At 42.1% G+C, this 18640-nt stretch overlaps 1 protein-coding gene across 5 annotated transcripts; it reads right to left on the reverse strand.

The window, feature by feature from the left end:
* Positions 1 to 477: 477 nt before the first annotated feature.
* Positions 478 to 16704, reverse strand: LOC143338651 (uncharacterized). Of its 5 annotated transcripts, none has more exons than XM_076759212.1 (13): positions 16504 to 16704; positions 14312 to 14638; positions 13921 to 14214; positions 13439 to 13744; positions 13088 to 13198; positions 12276 to 12437; positions 10793 to 11023; positions 10647 to 10697; positions 10298 to 10552; positions 9851 to 10198; positions 9436 to 9708; positions 8495 to 8770; positions 6687 to 6799 (listed from the first exon to the last, which is right to left on the reverse strand). In XM_076759212.1, the coding sequence occupies exons 1-13, from the start codon at positions 16553 to 16555 to the stop codon at positions 6687 to 6689; spliced, it is 2799 nt and encodes a 932-aa protein (XP_076615327.1). In that variant the 5' UTR covers positions 16556 to 16704. The 5 variants fall into 5 exon arrangements, with proteins under 5 accessions (XP_076615323.1, XP_076615327.1, XP_076615325.1 ...); XM_076759210.1 differs by lacking the exon at positions 6687 to 6799 and adding an exon at positions 7725 to 8322 and having other exon boundaries at positions 10298 to 10549; positions 10793 to 11107; XM_076759211.1 differs by lacking the exon at positions 6687 to 6799 and adding an exon at positions 7726 to 8322.
* Between the last annotated feature and the right edge of the window lie 1936 nt (positions 16705 to 18640).

The following is an 18640-nucleotide window of genomic DNA, read 5'->3' on the forward strand; positions in this document are numbered from 1 at the left end:
CACTTCTGCTGGAGGCTCATGTCTGTGAAAATACTTAAAATTGTTTTTTGAGAATGGAATCTGTTGAAGGAAACATTTATCCACGAATGTCAACTGAACGTCAAAGTAACATGAAAATGCTCATAAAGTCGCAAACACACAGAGCGCCGCTCTGGTTCAAACGTCAGCTTTCCTCACGCTCATTGGGTAATTCTAACCAATGACAGCTGAAGGCTTCTTCTTCGTGTATTTTAGAGTGAGTGATGTTCACAAATGGGGAAAATCTGCCATCTACAATCTCGATAAAACTTAATTAAACTAAACTGCCCTCTGCCATCTTTAATATACTCTTTATAATAAAGAGTAACTCTCTGACTCTACTTCCTTTCTCAGTTTTCTCAACTGCTTTTGAGGATGATGATAATTGTGTGTGCTAAAAACCCAGCGAAGCCATGGTATGAACACGATTCATATAAAAAAAAAATACCATTCCTTTTTCAGTTAAGCTTTATTACATAAAGTTAAATGTATGACAAATAATTGACATCATGAACATTTCATCACTTCATTCAGTTTGATAAATACATCAAAAATAAAGCCATTTGTATATTTTATTCAGACGTTCACACAAGCATTACAATTCATCACTCTTTTGTGGTTTTCTTCAGTTTGGTCTTCAGCTCAGACAGAAGTGGATTTCCAAATCTGGGGAGACATGAGAGAACTAAGAATCAGAAAATGTTTGAGCACAAGATACCTCTTTTGTGCTGTATATAACAAAGCCAATACACGGAGACTTTACCCCGGATGTCCTGGAGGCATCCATTTGGGTTTGCGTTGGGGCTCGTCTTCTTTGGGGGTGTTGCTCTCCTCCTCTGGCTTTGTCTCAGGTTCCTGTTGGTATTGTGACATTTTAATCATGTACACACCTTAACATAAGAGAAATGTGGTATTCAAAGACTATTAATGGCACCCGCAAGAGGGTTTCCTGGCTATTTTCATCCCTCACCTCCCGTTGTGTCCTTTTTAAAACAGGAAAACCTGCACCAAGCCCTAAAAAAACAAAAACAAGTGACGTTATTTACAGATTATGAAAAATAACTCGACATGAATGCCTCAAGTAGTGGCTTTCCATGTGTTGGAAGTGACCTACCAGGCAGTTTTATTCCAATGCCCATGCCTCCCAGAGGCACACCTGGATGGACTTTGACTGGCACATGTGAGGAGGGTGTAGGGTCCACTGAGGGCATGTTGAGCAGGGAGCGGGGATCTTTGGGTGGCCTCACACAAGGGTTTTTAACAGCAATTCTTGCCTTTTGAACAGTGAAGTCCAGCACAGACACATCCACCTGCAATGACCAAAACAGCTGAATTCACACCCTCTCTGGAGGTTATGAGTACTATCTAAATGTATAATGATTTAATCACTCCTATTATGGTTAAATATGAAAGAATACCTCCATCTGATGTGCAGACTCTGTCCTCGGCGGTTCTGCCATCTCAGCCCTGTTTAGTTCAGGTAATGAATCAATAATATTTTCTGGCCATCTGGGTGCTTTGTCCAGTGAGGGCAACACCAATAACTTCTTTTCTGATTCAGTGCAGATGTGGCCTTGTGATCCAGATTCTGTCGACATGATTCCCTCCTCCAACGGAGCTTCTGAGCGACTTCTAGGTCGCCCTGAGCCAGTGTGTTCGATCTCATCTGGAGAGTCAGACACAGTTATCTCAAGCGGTTCATCTCCAACTTTTGTTTCCCCGACTTTGAAAGGAGCACCCGTTTCTGTCAGGGACTCAACGTTTGCCTCTTCAGCGTCAGTCTCTTTCTGTGATCCAGTTTCTTCGTCTATATTTTCTTGTGAGTTATCCGATTCCTGATTTAGATGTGCAGCCTCTGATGATGTAGCTCCCGAATCAGGGTGAAATCCTGTCTCAGTGGCTGATTCCTCCTCTTTCAGATGTGACTGTTCTGTCTCAGCCATTTCCTCCATCAGTACATTCTCACATTCAGAGTTAGGCTGCGTAGACGGTCCAGAGATGTCTGCTGGCTGTGACATATTAGCCAACATGTCATATATGCCTTGAAATGACTCAGCACTAATTGATGTCAGTAGCTGAGTTCCACTGTTTTGTGTGCCCCACTCATCGAGAGACAGGTCCAAAAATCCAGACTCCAGAGACATTTCTGCATCACTCACTAACTCTGATTCTGCTGACTTTGACTCCACAAGCTGCTCTTCCACCTTTTCTACCTGCTCTGATGAGATTTCACCTCGTTCCTCTCTTGATGGCTCTGTCTCTGTTTGCATTTGTTGTCCAGGCTCAGGAACTTCTTGCTGTTCTATGTCATTGTTGTCCTCTGATAATGTCGTCTGTAACCACAAGTCAAGGATTTCTTCTTCAATCACATCTTGACATCCACTGATTGGGCTTACTGTTTCTTCATTGTCACGGCTCCTCTCTGATTCTGTCATATGCTTTGCCATTTCTTCTGCTGATATGACATTCAAATCTTTTGTCTTGGACTCACTTGTGATTGATTTATCTGCTGTTTCAGTCTCTTTGTTGCTTATCTGAGGTGCTTTGTGTGATAGTTGAAGTTGAGTCTCCAGTGACTCAGATTCTGTGATCAAAGCATTTTCTTTTTCATTCCTTTCTGTGATTAGCTCAGCTGTCATTCCCGCTACCTGCAGATCTAAAATTTCCATCTCATTTTCGCTCCGCGCTTCATCTTCCTCAGCTCCATAACCTGTTTCCTCCATGTCCATCCCTTCATCTTGCATTTCTGTAGCACTGTCTTCAAGTAATTTAGGTTCAGTCTTGAGCGACTGCTTCAGGAATCCAGATTCAGTTAAGTCTTCTGGTAAACTGGGTGTCTTGCAGCTCTTTTGCTCCAAGTCTATGGCCTCTATCGACTCCTGAAAGAAGCTCATCTCTGTCATCTTCTGCACTTCAGCCTCAAGGAATTTTAAAGTTTCATCTTCCTGTTCTGCCACAGCTCCTGTCGTCTCACGCTCATCTCCAGCAGCATCAGCTTCTTTGAAATCACACAACCCCTCATCTATTGCAGATTCAATCAAAAGCTCTTCAGCCCCAGCTTGCAGCGCGTGTGTCGTTCTATCAGTCACACCAGTTAAGCCAGTGTGCATTTCAAATTCTTTTCCTGGGTGTTCGATCCCTGTCTTCATTGAGGCAGTCAATAATTTTCCTTCCTCTTCCTCAAATAAAAGTCCTGATTCTTGAATTGCTGATTGAACAAGTGGTGTGTCCGTTTCTTGTGGCAATCCAGCATCAGTAAGGCGCAGTCCTCCAGCGTGCTCCTCCACAACTAAATCAAAGCTATTCCTAATGTCTCCTGTGCTTTCTTGATCCTCTTCCATATGCTCTGTCACCAGTAAATAGCCAGCTCCGACGCTACAGCCACTGTTTTGAACGCTCTCAGGCTCTTTGCTCTCCACCTCTTCTGGTAATTGCGTTGTCTGGATTTCCTCGCAATCTCCTACTTCCAGGAACCTTTGTGTTGTATTTTCATCTGGCCCAGGCTCATTGTTGTATCCAGGAACTCCCTCTTGTGTTTCCTCACATGTTGGAGAATTTAGCTCCTCCGACACAAGCCGGCCTTCACATACCCCCATAGGAATATTTTTAAACTCTCCGCTTATTTCCTGTCCAGTCTCGCCTGAGGTGGTTGCACATATTACTCCCACGTAACTTTCTATGCCACCTACTTCACTGGGGAGCCTTTCCTCTTCAAATTGATATTTATTGAAAAATGTCTCATCTATGCAAATGTCTGTTGTTGTCATGTCAGATTTTCCACTGATCTCTTCACTGTGGCTTTTTGGTTCAACATCATCTGCCTCTCTTTGCACTTCAGTGTCCTGAGCCACATCCTCTTGCTCTCCATGTGTGAATTCAACTTTGTGCAGCTCTCTTTTAGCATCCTGCACGTCTTCTTCACTGCATGCAACATGTCCAGTTGAAGTGTCTTCCTCTTGAACGTCTTCTGATTTGATGTGGTCTTTCTGGTCCGGCACTTCATCTTTTGTCTGACTGTTTCCAGCCTCATTCGCATTTTCCTCCTTAATGACAGCACCCTGTTCCCTCTCATCCAATGTGCTCTCATCCTCTCTCTCTTTTGCATCCTCAACTTTATCACTTTCACATGCATGAGCCATCATCACATGCTCTTGTCCAACAACAATTAGCTCTTCCTCAGACACAATGCCACTCTTGTCATAGGCTATTTGCAATTCAACATGCAGTGAAGTAAAGCTTGGGTCTCCCTTGAAATCTCTGTCGTCATCTGAGGGCGGATTATCAACTTGTCTTGCTCCCTCATCTGACTTTTTTTCATTTTCAGAGGCCAGCAGTGACACACCATCACTGTCCTCTGCTTCCTCACATATCACCGCAGCACCCGCCTCGTCCTTCTGCACTCTTACCTCTTTTATGTGCATGTTATCCTCCTCTCCTGGACTCAAATCTGTGACAGTACACAATCGTGCCTCAATGCCTTCTTCCTTCAACTCTTGATCATTGTCATGGTGCATTTCTTCTTTTTCCTTTACTTGGATCTTTGTCATGGTTTCATGCATTTTTTGCTGATCATCCAGTGTCGCTACCCTTTCAGTCTCAGCACCATCTTTTCTTGCACTTTCCTCCATGTCTTCACTCATTGCATCACCTCTAAGTCTCACTGACCTGGTGTTCACATGTTCTTCATACTCATCGTTCTCCTGCGGCTGATCTCCTCCGTGACTGTACAATTTCTGAACTTCGTTTCCTTCTTGTTTGTCCTCTTTTGCATCCTCAGTGACGAGCAGCCCTGCATCGTTGTTTCCTGTTTGGACGAACTGTTCCTCTCTTGTGCCCTCACGTTCATCAGATGCTTTGCTCTCATTGCTCTCTTCGTCAGGTCTTAAGTCAATGTCGGCGGTGCATAGTTCCCAGGCAACACCCGGTCGAGGTGAGCTAAGCACAGAGACTGTCGTAAGAGGCTGTTCCTCACTGACTTCCCTTCTGCTAGTGCTGCTCTCTGCATGTCCACAGTTTGTAGGCTCGCTATCAACTGCAGATTCCTGGAAGGAGTTTGGCTCATTTGTAACGATGTCAGTGGGCCCTGGTCTGAAGAATCTGTTGACAGCTCCAGTTATATAGTTCTGAGAATGAGATGGAGAGGAGGAAAGTGAGACTTTTGACTTATTTATGTAACAGATTAATCAACTTTGCTCTATGTATGTTCTTATTTGTCTTTTTCCTCATTTTGCATAACGTTTGCATTTGTTCTCTTTGTTCTAAAATGATTCTTAATTTTATACTCAAATTAAATGGCCAATGGTAAACAGACACACCCATTTAAGTGCTTTTTGGTCTGAGGCTGTTTTTCGTGGTTTGAGATTCCTCTTAGTTCCAGTTAAGGGAAATATTAAAGTTACAGCATGCAAGGCTATTTACACAATAGTGTCATTCCAGCAGTTTGGGGAAGGCCCCTTCCTGTTTCAGCATGACAATGTCCCCACACACAAAGCCAGGTCCATACATGGCTTTCTGAGTTTGGTGTGGAACACAGGCCGGCCCAGAGCCACAAGCTGAAACCCATCCATCATCTCTAGGGTGACAACACTTTTTTTTCACAGTGGGTGTAACTAATAAAGTTAATAATGGTTTCAGTTAAACCTGCAATAATTACTTTTTTTCCCCTCTGCGGAGAGGGCAATAAGCTGTAAACACAACCCTGACATCGTATGAAGTTAGTATGCTGAATGTGTCACCCATCAGAGCTACATTAGTCGTGTTTCAAGCAACCAGAGCAATCTCAGTCCAATACTTACTTGCTCTGTTTTGCTCTGCTCCAACGCCTCTATACCTGGCTTTTTGGTTGCTAAATGCTGCATATACTATGTTCACCAGCTGGTTGCTAACTTGGTTTGCTGCGCAGGTAGTGTACAGTCAGCCTGGCTTCAAACCTCTGAGTCCCTTTAGCATTCATATCATCAACTAAGTCATTTGGTTCATTGCTAATATATATATAAAAAAAACAAAACAACAACAACAACAAAAAACACATTGATTAAAGCAGCTTTAAGCTTATAGTTTAGTTTCAGGGCCAAGGAACTCAAACCCTTAAATACCATAGGCCTACAGCCATCATTAATGTTGTTAGTTACTTGCTAAGACAAGTGAAAATGTCTCCTGTGAAAAAGGTCAACAGTATTGAATCTCACTAATAGTAGTTTGGATTTTAATTTGGTGGAAATTATAAGCAAAATGTGGGCTGTGTTGAGTTGAGAAACCACCAAATAATCAATTCCAAATAAATGAATATAATCAGAATGAAGTTCACAGCAATCAATGACTGATGAATAAATGCTTTCATATGTTAAAATGAAAGAACCTTAAATTACTTGCAAATGACAGTTTCTGGGAAAGTTTTGTGCAGCTTAATTATTAGAAAATTAACAGGAAATAATGGACCTGTGTGTGCGTGTGCGTGCGTGCGTGCGTGTGTGTGTGTGTGTGTGTGTGTGTGTGTATAAGTGTCTGCAAGGTACACAACAAAAACACAGACAAGGGGAGGGAGAGAGGAACAGACGTGCACAGAGCTGTGAGAGAGGCAGTGCTGCACGGACACAGGAAGACAGACTTCACATCCATACTCCACAGCCTCTGACAATGAAAGTTAAAGCAGATATGCCCATCTGGCTTCAGATGATGCAGCGGCTCACCCAAACTGTCCAGAAAGTCCTCTCCGCCCTGGAAGTGACACTGTCGTTGTCCATCTTCAGACCTCCTCCTTGACTCTTTGACTTAATGTCCCCTGAATCTGATGACGGATCAGCCGGTCCGTTAAATTTTCCTAATCCAGGTTAACCAGAAGCCCGACAGCGAGATCCATCCACAAGCGATCAGGTTTTCAACACCCCCGCTGACGCTGTCGGTTCAGTTCCTGATGCTGACATATGTCCGCTGGCTCATTATGAGGAAGAGGGTGATTATCACAGCTGAGCCGGCGGTGCACCAAGCCTACGTGTCGCACAGTTTGCGGATGTGCGCAGAGTTTCTGATAAGTCAGGCCACTAAAGTGTGAGTGATGGTGTCTGATGTTGATGTGTGTGTTAAAATAAGTCTGCTTGTCCACAGCATTAAAAACAATCATGGTGAATAAACACCAGGGGCTGTTGTCTGTCAGTCTTTATTCATGATTCAGCAGTGACCTCTCTGGATGAATAAGCAGATTTTTAACCGTATGGAAAGCCAAATTAAGTCTCACACATGTTACTGGATCAGTTAAGATCCTTGAACATAACAGTACACACTGAAGAACATGTTTGGTTTATTGGTGATCAAATTCCACCTACAGAGCACTTGAAATCCTAACAATGTGCTTAAAGTGAGACAATGACAAGTAAAAATAGAATATTCTGCCTCTTACGGCAGAAAAGATGAACTCATAAGCACTAACTGTAAGTATACTGTATGCTCACAACAGTGAGTAGTAGGTTTTTATCGGTCATGTGGCCTGCAATACAAAATGTACAAAACATATAGAGGAAGTGTGTGACACTTAAGTAAAAAGTATAATGTGGGGCCTTTGCAAAATGTAAGAATGTTGCATGAATATTGTAGAAAATACGCAAACCTAATTTCACATACGAGGGATAAAAATAGTATTTTGCAGCATGTTATGTGTTCAGCTGTTGACGTGATGATATCATTTGACAGGTGGAAGTTCGAAACTAAATGTCTTAATTACTCAGTTCAACCACGCAGCACCTCCTCTGCTCAGCAGTGAAGTGACACCCCTGTGGTCAGAGTGCAAAAGGAAAAAAAAAAAAACAGAAGTATATTTTGAAATGAGAACTTATTTCAGCGGTTGACGAGCAACAGCGGTCAGAACAGTGAAGAGAAGACAACTGCAGTAACACTGCCTGTTGACTCATGTTTGAAGACAAAAACAAAATCCAAGGAAACATCGCTTCAAAAATATTCATATAGGTTTTATTTCCCAGTGCAGACGTAGAAAAAAAACCCCACAGAACTGGAACATTATTGTAAAATTCTTTGTACAAAAATATGAACACATGTAAAAATCATGCAGAGGGGAAAAAAGTAATGGATGACACATGAAGAATATAAAGTCATAAATAAAACAACAGAAATGTTGGAGGCAAAACTGCGCTTGTTGATCACATGACAGACTGCTGGATATCCTAAAAACACGACTACAGCTTTATATTCACTAAAGAGATAAATATTAGATATATAGGATATATAAAATGGAGAGGCACTCTTTAACACGTCACGTCTTTCATGTAGAAGATGAAATTTCCTCATTGGGCTCTGAAAGAGATGACGCAAGACAAAGACAAAGACATGAACAAACTTCCTGTTGAGTGTCAGATTTACTTTTGTCCTGTGCAACAAGATGACAGTTGGTTATTTTTCTCTCAACCAATAAGATTTCACAGCCTCAGTGAGGGTTTTTCATGATCTAGACTGTTTGCAGTCCTACCTGTCCAGGTTCGATAAACAGGAAGCTTGAGTGCAGGGTGTTTGATCTCCACGCAGACTCTCAAGCGTGACCTCTCATTTTCTCTGGGACCCCTCCTCAAGTTGACTCTGTTGATGTGCAGCGCTCCTGGGTCCTCCTCTCCCTCCTTTTCGCTGTCCTCGTCCACCTCTGACTTTGTTTCCTCATCCCTGTCAATGTTGTTATTCTCTCCATCCACTTTTTCATCGATGTATTCTATTCCCTCAGCGTCAGGGTCTGTGATGGCAACTTTTGTGTCTGTGAAGTAGCACCAATAAAAATGAAGACAACATTCATAGAGTGACAGCTGTACAGGAATAAAGCCTAAAACATGTACTGCATTGGCCATTTTGCACAAGTTAATTTGGATCATACCCCTCTCCCCCAAGATGCATCAGAGTAGCCACAGTGTCAGGTATGCAGGAGTGCAAAACCAAATAATTTGCATAAGGGTGCTTCAGAAATAAGGCCAACGCTGTTGAGGGTGTGAGCTGAGTTTCCACTTATAATGCAAATGATATCTTAGATCTCATACAATCAAGTTTGCACAACTGACAATTTCAAAGAGCTCTGACAACTAAACAATCCCTAATATGGTCCAAGCTCCAGTATACAGTGTCCACTCTATGAACTTCCCATAATGCAACAGGAACAGCATGTTTCAGCAGGCCATTTCTACCAAGTAAATATCCACCTCTTCCCAGTTTGTAGCACAGACTTCCCATTAGAATTGTATAGACTCTGGATGCAAGCCAAAATAAGTTCCTCTTTAAGAGTAATCTGATTTTTGATTGTTGGAGTTCCTCTTTAAAGTTGAAATATTTCGGAACATTTTATCAGCAGTCCTGTGGCTAAGATGTCTTCTGAACTCTCTGCCATTCTTATGAACAAGACTTGTGTATATATATATTAAAGGCAAGTACTTATTGCGTGTCCGTTCTTCCGTCTTTCCAGCTGTTTGCTTGCCTGACTTGGCAGGCTTGTGGACCTCTCCAGGGCGCACACACTTTTCAGCTCCCTCTGTCCGTCATCTCCTATCTCCTCTGTCTCAGTGGACACCAGCGGTGAGAGAGTGTGTCCTCCCGCTGCCCACACCAATTTGACCTTAGGGTGACCTCCCCTCAAGAGGAGAGAGAACACGCCGACCCCCTCACTGCTCCAACAGACTGAGATCAGTGGAGGAATGGAGGGAGCAACTGAGGAAATACGAACAGGGAGCACAAGTGAATGAAAAAGCAGGTGAGTTTCAGTGTTTTTCTATTGGTTCAGATACTGTGGGAATATCCTACATATTATAGGATAACGTCCAAAAATAAAAGCTTCTAGAATGATTCATACCAATGTCAACATTTCTCCAGTGTCTCTCAATGGGATCGAGCAGGGAACAGTGCTCCACTCTGCAAATAATCCCTCCTCCTCTCTCCTTTTTCTCCTGATTTGTTGCCCTTCTCTTCAGAGTGGCGGTGGCCCTGTAGAGTCTGGGCTGAATCTGTATGGGGCCCCACATCTCTCCTCCCTGTATCACCTCCTCCTCTCTGTCATCTCGCTCTCCCTCTCTGAGCTTCAGCCAGGTGACGGATATGTTGGGAGGGTAGAAATCTGTGATTTCACATCCGAGGGTCAAAGTCTGGTCTGGGGAAGAAGTGGAGCTGACGATTTCGGACACACACGGCCCCTTGATGAAGCCTATGCGGATAAAGTAGGATAATTCATTTATATAACAATCAATTGGATTTTTTAACATATAACCTTAAACTGAATTCTCATTTTCACCTCTTTTCTTACCTCTGGTTTCACGGGTGACCGGCTGCTTCAGGGCGATGTGGTGGACACTGACCCACACTTTAGTGCCTCCCTTTTCCAGCTCAGTACGGGGGAGTTTACACTGGCTGAAGGCTGAAAAGAAGCCTTCAGAATTGGGTCGAGGGGAGGATGAGGCCTGGGAGGCCACAGGGCTCAGCTCGCCCCCCTGGCAAAACCAGCGGAAGGTAATGACATCTGGGTGGAAATGTGATGCCCGTACTGTCATGCTGATGACTTCTGGAGGGCATAAATTACAGGGATGTAGTCTCTCACAACCAGGAATGTTTTACATGTGTTAAACTACAACAGAAGGATAAACTGTTTGTCTTACCGGAGTCATTCTGTGCCTCTGCCAGCTGAATTTCTGATACTTCTGGAGCAGCTAAAAGACAAAGTTTACAAAAATGTCCATAACATAAATTGTGAAAAATCATACACAAGTAGATGCAAAGTGAATAAGAGAACATCTTTTCTTACACAGGATTGTAAACTTCTCAGACACCCTCTCTGCCACAATCTTATCTTTGCCCATGTAGGACACCTGACACTTAAACACCGCCCCCTTATGGATTGAAATCTGGGGGATGAAGGTGAGCGAGGAGATCAGCTGTTGAGTGCCATTTCCAGATGAGAGCAGTGGCCCCAGAGTGTGCAGCTTGTAGTAACCCATCTCTCCTCTGGAGGGCAGCAGGGGACCTTTCTCTGACACTGGGGAGGTGAGAGTTAGACCGTAGGGCAGATGGATGGTGGTTAGGGGGTTATAGAGGCAGTTAAAGTTGGCTTTGGAGGTTCCTTAGTGCGTAAGGTTGTAAATTGTTAGCAGAATTAAGTGTAAAAGAAAAACATAACATGTTTAAGCAGAAGTTGCAATACACCATCCATGCACCGTTATTCACTGTAATGTATTATTAAGACACCAATCCAAACACATTTTAGTTCTTATTTCGTCTAATAACCCTCTAACATCTAGTTTTGCATCTTTTTAAAATTTATTTATTTTTGTTAATTTATAAAGGTCCAGTGTGTAAGATTTAGTGGCATCTAGTGGTGAGGTTGCAGCTTGCACCCAATGGATTCCCCCCCACCTCACCCTCCCCTCCCAAGCATGTAGGAGAAGCTGTTGTGCCACTAAAAACACGAAAAACATTAAAGGCGTTGGTTTGTCTGTTGTGTGCAACTGTAGGAACATGTTAATGAAACATGGCGGACTCTGTGGAAGAGGATCTGATCGCTCTGTAGATTTAAAGTTCTAAAGTAACGAAAACGCAACAATTCTATTTTCAATATTCACCTAAATCCTGCACACTGGACCTTCAAAGCAATAGTTGGACATTTTGGAAATATGCTTATTCAAGTTAGATGAGAAGATTGAGACCACTTTCCTATTGTCTGTTTAATATGAAGATAGTAAATGAAGTGGTTGTCCCCTTGGTTACATAAATGTATGTTGTGTCTGCTAGTATCCAGACAGTAAGATTTTCTCCCTCTCCCCCATGTGAATAAAGGTAGAACTGACACTTCTTTTCGCCTATCGGGTTTCCAATAGCAGGTTATATATGGCTGGTTTCATCTGTGTAAAAAAAACACGAAAAACCTGCGCCTCTGGGAAAGACGATGCTCGAGGAAGGCAAGATTCCCAGAAGTCACCCTGGCTTGCCACTAAGTATTTCAGCACACAACGCCTACAAAAAAACATGTGATGCATTCCTGCTTTGGCATTTTAATTACTTTGACAAATGTCAAGCGAGATGCAAATTAGTGAGCTTTCAATTTAGCTACTGGCTGAAGCCTCATATTTACAGTGCAGACAGGTGAGTGGTAAAGATCATCTCATCTAATATTCATAACTTTGTAAACTTTGTGCACAACATGAGTTTGCAATTACGGACCAAGTTCACTGAGGTCAAACAATTATTCACAAGTAATCACTGGTTATCTGGATGTGCATAAGCTCTCCTACCTGTGAGTGAAGTATCAGAGATAGGGGTGTCATTGAGGAACCATGCGGTCTGGACTCGGTCCACCCTCCTGCCCTCAATGCTCAATGTCACCCTGCCCTTTTGACCTACAGTTACACGTGGGGGGAGGATGATCCCTGAGACATTCAGAGACTTCTGTTTCTCTGATTGAGGAGAGAAACATGGAGATAAAGGAGTTAGTAAGAGAAAAGGGCATCTGAAGTGGCTGCTATGATGCAATAACTGCAGGGTTTGCTGTCAACATCGCTTTGAGAGCATGTATACCTCACAACCTGCTGGTAGCATGGTAGTTTATGGAAATGTGATACTGCATATGTCAGTTAAGAGTAGAGATACTTTAATAAAGGACAGAGGCACTGTTGCAGTTTCAAGCTTTTGGATTTATTTTGATAATGGTTTTAAAGGAAAACAGAAGCTTGAAACTGAAACGCATCTGTTCTTTTTGGAGTAACTCTTCCTATATATGTTTTAAATGTCTGTGGATGTCCTGGCATATGCCAGTGGCTCCCAATATCGGGGTCCGGACACCACACTGGGATCCAAATATTGATCTGAGGGGTCACAAGATGATTGAAAGGATAAGAAAGAACACAATTATATGTTTTATGTTCAAGTTTGACTTTTTATGTTCTTCTGAAATACTGTATAGTTTCACATCTGTATGCTCCCCAAAAACTTGAAGTTGAACTCACAGCCAACGTCCACACTAATCTCATTCCTCGTGATGAGGGTCAGAAATAGACTTTGCTTCATCACAAGCAAAACAGATACTGCAAAGGAGCCTCTGACTCACCATCTCTCCTCCTCCAAGAAAAGCCAAAGCAGAGCAGGAAGACCAGAACCAGAGAAATACACATCATAGCCACTGATGCTTTGGCCGATTTATTCAACACTGGAGGCTCATCTGAGAGGAAAAAGAATGACAAGCTGCTAATGCTATCAGTGAAAAATCATCAAAGACAAGACAACCCAGCTGCAAACAATTGTGCAGCTGCTTCCAAACCACAACAACGTGGTTTTCAGGAAGCTCACTTGCTTTCGTTCTTTGTTTGTTTCATTGTGAAATTCACTGTGTACTCTACTAATGGATATGTGGAATATCTTGTCTGATGGGTGACGTCAAACAGTCAAATTCAGATCTTACACTGGGGATCCAGTTCCTCCAGATATGCTGAGCCACTGACTGGGTGCACGACCCCAGGTTGGTTTACCACACACTCCACCTTCCCACCTTGATCCCTCTCCTCAGTGCTCAAAGTATAATAGCGTCTGGTTCTGTAGGTGCCATCCGGGTTCTGCTCAGTGGTGGGGGGCTCAGGGAGGACTGTGCCATTTTGAAGCCAGGACACAGACACTTCCTCTGGGTAGAAACTCTCCATGTCACAGTAAAGAGTTAGAGGAATCTTGTTGGAGTGCGAGGGTAGGACAGAAAGTGTGACAGAGGGGTGATCTGAGGAGAGGCCAAGAAAATATTATCATTTGGCTTTACCACAGGCTTAAACAGATTCAAAGCAGTTCTTTGTATAACGATTAACAGAAGAAGTTATTCTAGTTTTACGTAAAAGAGGAAAGTGATGAGTCATTGTGGTTATTACTTGTAATGTAATATGTCTTTGTGTGACTCACAGGTGATATTGAGTTGGAAATCCAGCTCCTGATAGCTGCCACTGTGTGACACTTTGCAGCCAAAGGTCACATTTTGGTCCTCACGGGAAGGGTAGAAGGTCAGGTTGCCCACAGCCATGTAGTAACCATCTGGAGTCTGTTCACCCTCAACATGGTAGGGAGGCCGAATCACTTGCCCATCTCTGGTCCAGGAGAAAGTAATAGGACGAGGGTAGAAACCATTTGCATGGCATTTAAGATGACTCTTTGTTTCCAACACCACCCACTGCTGAGGAACTGAGAGAGTAGGGGAAGCTAAAAATGAAAGTAGAAAATGAGTAAAAGTTCAGCTCTGTTCCTGCTTTTAGGTTCAAATGTGCAACGCCCAAATCAAATCTGAACAAATACATACCAAGGATGCTAAATGTAACATTACTGGAGTGCAGCATTGTGGAGTTGTAGCTGACTGTGCATTCATACACCCCCTGCAGGCTGAGACTGGCTCTGAGGATGGTCAGTGAAAAGTCCCCATTGACAAAGACTCTGGTGTCCCAACTGAAGCCTTCCTGTATTTGTGTCACTGCTTTACTATACGAGGCGATGCCAGAGCCGTTACTTATCCAGCTGACTTTGAAGAGAGACTTGTCTATTTTGTCCCCCTTGATAGAGACAGGGAAGGTCACATTGCAGGGGAGGGTTGCATTTGTATTTGGGCTGGCCTGTATTTCACTTGAAGACACTGAAAGCAGAGAAAAAAAGTTAAGATGGTCAGAAAATGAAGAGCCTCTACAACACTGAACAGCACTCATTGTTCCTTCTTGCAACACAGGAAGGTTTGAAAGACCACTGATGAGACTGTGTGAGCTCGGTGAAATGGGCCTTCAATATTTGCCGAGCTAACATGCACTGCAGGCTTTCATTGTGTCACAAGGGGGTATTTCTTCTTTTAAAAGAATAAATGACACAATCCTCCTCTTATGAATGCAAATTTGAATCCACAGACAAAGCTATAAAAACCATATGTGTTCACTTAAATACACAGTTTTGTTTTTTTTTTGGCATGGTGTAGCTAATAGCGGCTGATGTTAACTGATGTTAGCAAGCTAAGATGGTGCTGTATGACTGACATTACTTAGCCAGTTGGCTGACTTTATGACTACTCTTGCTAGAGTAACAATATGTTTAAACAGATCACAGATCCATTTTATCACAAAACTAATATGGCAAATAGAATTGCCGCTTGTAGACACAAGGCGAGCCCTGTTTATGTCAATCTCTTGGCTGATAACTGCCATTGAAACAATGTAGGAACACACAACAATGCAAGTACAACAACAAACACGTGTCTTAGCCTGGGCAAATAGTCCAGTTTGTTTTTTTAAATTGGCACATGTCAAAAACCTGAATGAGCAGTGATAAGGGATTTGGTGTCAGGGGTTTTAGTTTCATGAAGTTTTCCACTTCACATTCTTTCTTTTCACCCCTAATCGTAAATCAATAATCTCAGTATACCTCTTCAAATCAGAGTAAATACAAAGCCTTTCAGTAAGGCCTGGCCAATCCATCAGTTTAATTAGTAACTAGTACAATAAATACCCTCAGGCATACTTCCAAGTACTTGTAAACTTTCTTTAGTGTTGAGTGTTAATGTTGCACCTTTTGTGTGATTGATGGGCTGATAATAGCAGGTTGCAAGGCAGGAAGAGAACGCGAGAATAAAAGGACGTGACTAATACTTTTATACATTCATGGGTACGTTTCTATTTTAGAATACAATAGTCCCAAATGTCAGAATCAGTTAACAGCGAACATGATGCTGCTCCACCGGCACAGTATATTATTATATTAGTATTTTGATTAATTACAGTTGTTTAAAACATTCAGCTCAAACCAAAGCAGTTGAATCTAAATTGCTTTAATTTGGAAGAAAAAAAAAACAAAGAAAATCATAATTAGAATATACTTTTCACCATAGTAATCAGCATCCTCAAATTCCTTAGTCATGGTAAGGTATACAGAGAATAATTCACTTTAAATTTAAATAATTACTGGAGGTGCAACTCCAAACAACAGCTTTGGTCATTATTCTCAGTGCATGTGAATATTATAAGAATGTAAGGCTGCATAATGTTAACAAAATCATGCATCTCTGCATATATCATGTGGCATATGTATTTAATGTTGTATATTTTTTGGAAGTTCAATCGAGAGAGGCGAATGTCTCATTCTTTACGTTTTGTCATGCTGCCCAAACCTATTATGCTCGATGCACTTCATGTTCCTGACATACAGTACACTCTCAAGTTTACCGTAAATCAACACAAAATACAGGTCAAATGCATGTTGAAACATAACTTAATGTAATCAACATGCACCATCAGTACTTTTGGACTTATTCTAACTCCCACCTCGTAAACCACTGTAAGGTCAACACAAACTAATGATTTGCATCAGGACTATATACTGTAAGTAAACATTCCTGTTACAAGACTGTTAAAAGATAGTTCAGAATCAGTAGTTCCAGTTTCACCTGGTCAAACCAAACCTGGTCATCAGGTGAAGAAACAACAGTGCAGCCTGTGTGTGCAATGGCACTTTACTCACCATGCTTTATGAGAGTCAGAAGGGCGATATGGACGAGGACTTTACACCCCATGGCCAGGCTTGTCTTGAGACCAACTTCTTATCATCAGGTCCTTTCGCTGTCTTATATAGAGCTGACAGTGGGCGGGTTTGTCCAGCCAGATGGGAAATAAGAAATATTGTCCCTAGGCCTCAGAGGAGTGAAAGGAGGCCCTTGATATGTGTATGTCCTCCTAAACAAGCAAGCCCTAGAGGACCGATCGAGCGAGAGGGAGAAGGAGGGAGATGTGCAGGGACACACAAGTGGGCAAACTTAAAATTCACAAAGGCCTCCGGCCAAGGTTTTGGGGCTACTTTACATTGGTGCAGTGTTGCCGTGAACAAACGGAGAGGGGGATCCCACTGAGCTTATGTGGGCAAACACTCAGGCGAGACTACAACTCTTTTCTGCCTGGAGAAACATTAGAGTTGTGTTGAATTTGGAGAAAAAGAGGAAAAAAACAGGTCAATGGTTCCTTTTGCCCTTCCTCTGTACGGGCCCTCTATCTTTCAAGTAAACTCCTGCTATGATTGCTCACACTGATTGAAGTTAATTTTTAGCCAGAACAAGTGTTTGATGTTCCAAGGAAATGTGTCTGTTTCATCCCCTGCTGAACGGTCGTTCACGTGATTATCCATTGAATTGTTTGACTTTTCACTTTAATTGGTCTTAACACACATCAGTCAGTGAACATGGGTTAATGTCACTGAGTTGAAGTGTTGTCTCTGTCAGCTTTCCCCTCTCTGCTTTACTTTGCTTTTGGTAAAAAACAAAAGTGAGTCTACAAACAATTAAAAGAGGTGATTAATGTGTTCCCCTCCCTGTTTGTGCTCACACATGACTCTCTCTGATTCTTTCTTTTTGTGACGCTCTAGCTCCTTTAATCAGGCTGAAAGATTGAGTGCACTTCAGGATGCTCTTAGAAAAAGAGGAACTAACCGACCAACTCAACCATTGTGAAGACATTTTCATGATTGTCATGCCTTGAATCAGTATGCATAATCATGACATCATTGTCAGATTATACATTTTTTTTGTCTGTTTCTGGAGGTGAAAACCACATCTGCATACAAACACTGCTGGAATCTGTGCATGAAGTCAGAAACATGACAGCAATGTATATTATTTGAATAATGCGAGATTAGATAAGCACGTTCTTTACATTTTGGAACGTATACATTGTCAAGGTCACACACACTTCCAATTCCATTGTCCTCACGCACACAAAGTATATGTTATGATCTATTTTATAACATCTATTCATCTAAAACAGATAGAATAGACCCCCAAAAGAGAATTTTTATTAGTCTCTAAAGAACAAATTTTGGAAATTTTAAGCTTAGAGTGATGAATTTATTATGCCACTACTTACTGACAGACAGGTAATTGATGCACTTAAAGAAATATTCTGACATTTTGGGAGATGTGATTATTCTTACTCGCAACTGACAAGAGTTAGATGAGAAGATGAATATCCCTTTCATATCTGTCCTGTAAATATGATGCAGCCAGTTAGCTTAACATGAAGACTGGAAACAGGGGAATCAGCTAGTGTGGTTCTGTCCAAAGTCAACAGGGTCCTTCCTGTAATCCACAACATGTCATTTGTACCTTGATTTTTGTACAAATTACACATAGAAGATATAATGTGGTAGTCAGTCAACATTAGAGGTGCTGGTAGGCAGATTTTATTACCTGCGGACAGAGCCACACTTGCTCTTCCCCCCTGTTTCCAGTCTTTCTGCTCAGCAAAGCTAACTGAGTTTCAGTATTACTGGACAGATATGAGGATGTGTCAATCTTCCCATCATACCGCTGTCAAGACAGAGAAAACTAATTTAGAGTCATTTCAAAAATGTGGAAAGGTACTGAATGTTCTAGTTTGTATGTATGTCTGTGAAAGTATGTGAAACGGAGAGGTGGCCAGAGGTGGAGAGAGCGAGCGCAAGTATGAGAGCGAGAGAGAGACTGTACTTGAGTATGATTTTGAGGTACTTTTTTTAAGGTATTCCATTTTCTGATACTTATACCTCTGCTCCACTACATTTCAGTGAAATCAACTGAACAAATGAACTATGGTGTAGTTTTTTTTTATTTTAAGCTACAACATCAAAATGA

The sequence above is a fragment of the Chaetodon auriga genome, chromosome 20, assembly GCF_051107435.1.
Source record: "Chaetodon auriga isolate fChaAug3 chromosome 20, fChaAug3.hap1, whole genome shotgun sequence".
NCBI classification, from domain to species: domain Eukaryota; kingdom Metazoa; phylum Chordata; class Actinopteri; order Chaetodontiformes; family Chaetodontidae; genus Chaetodon; species Chaetodon auriga.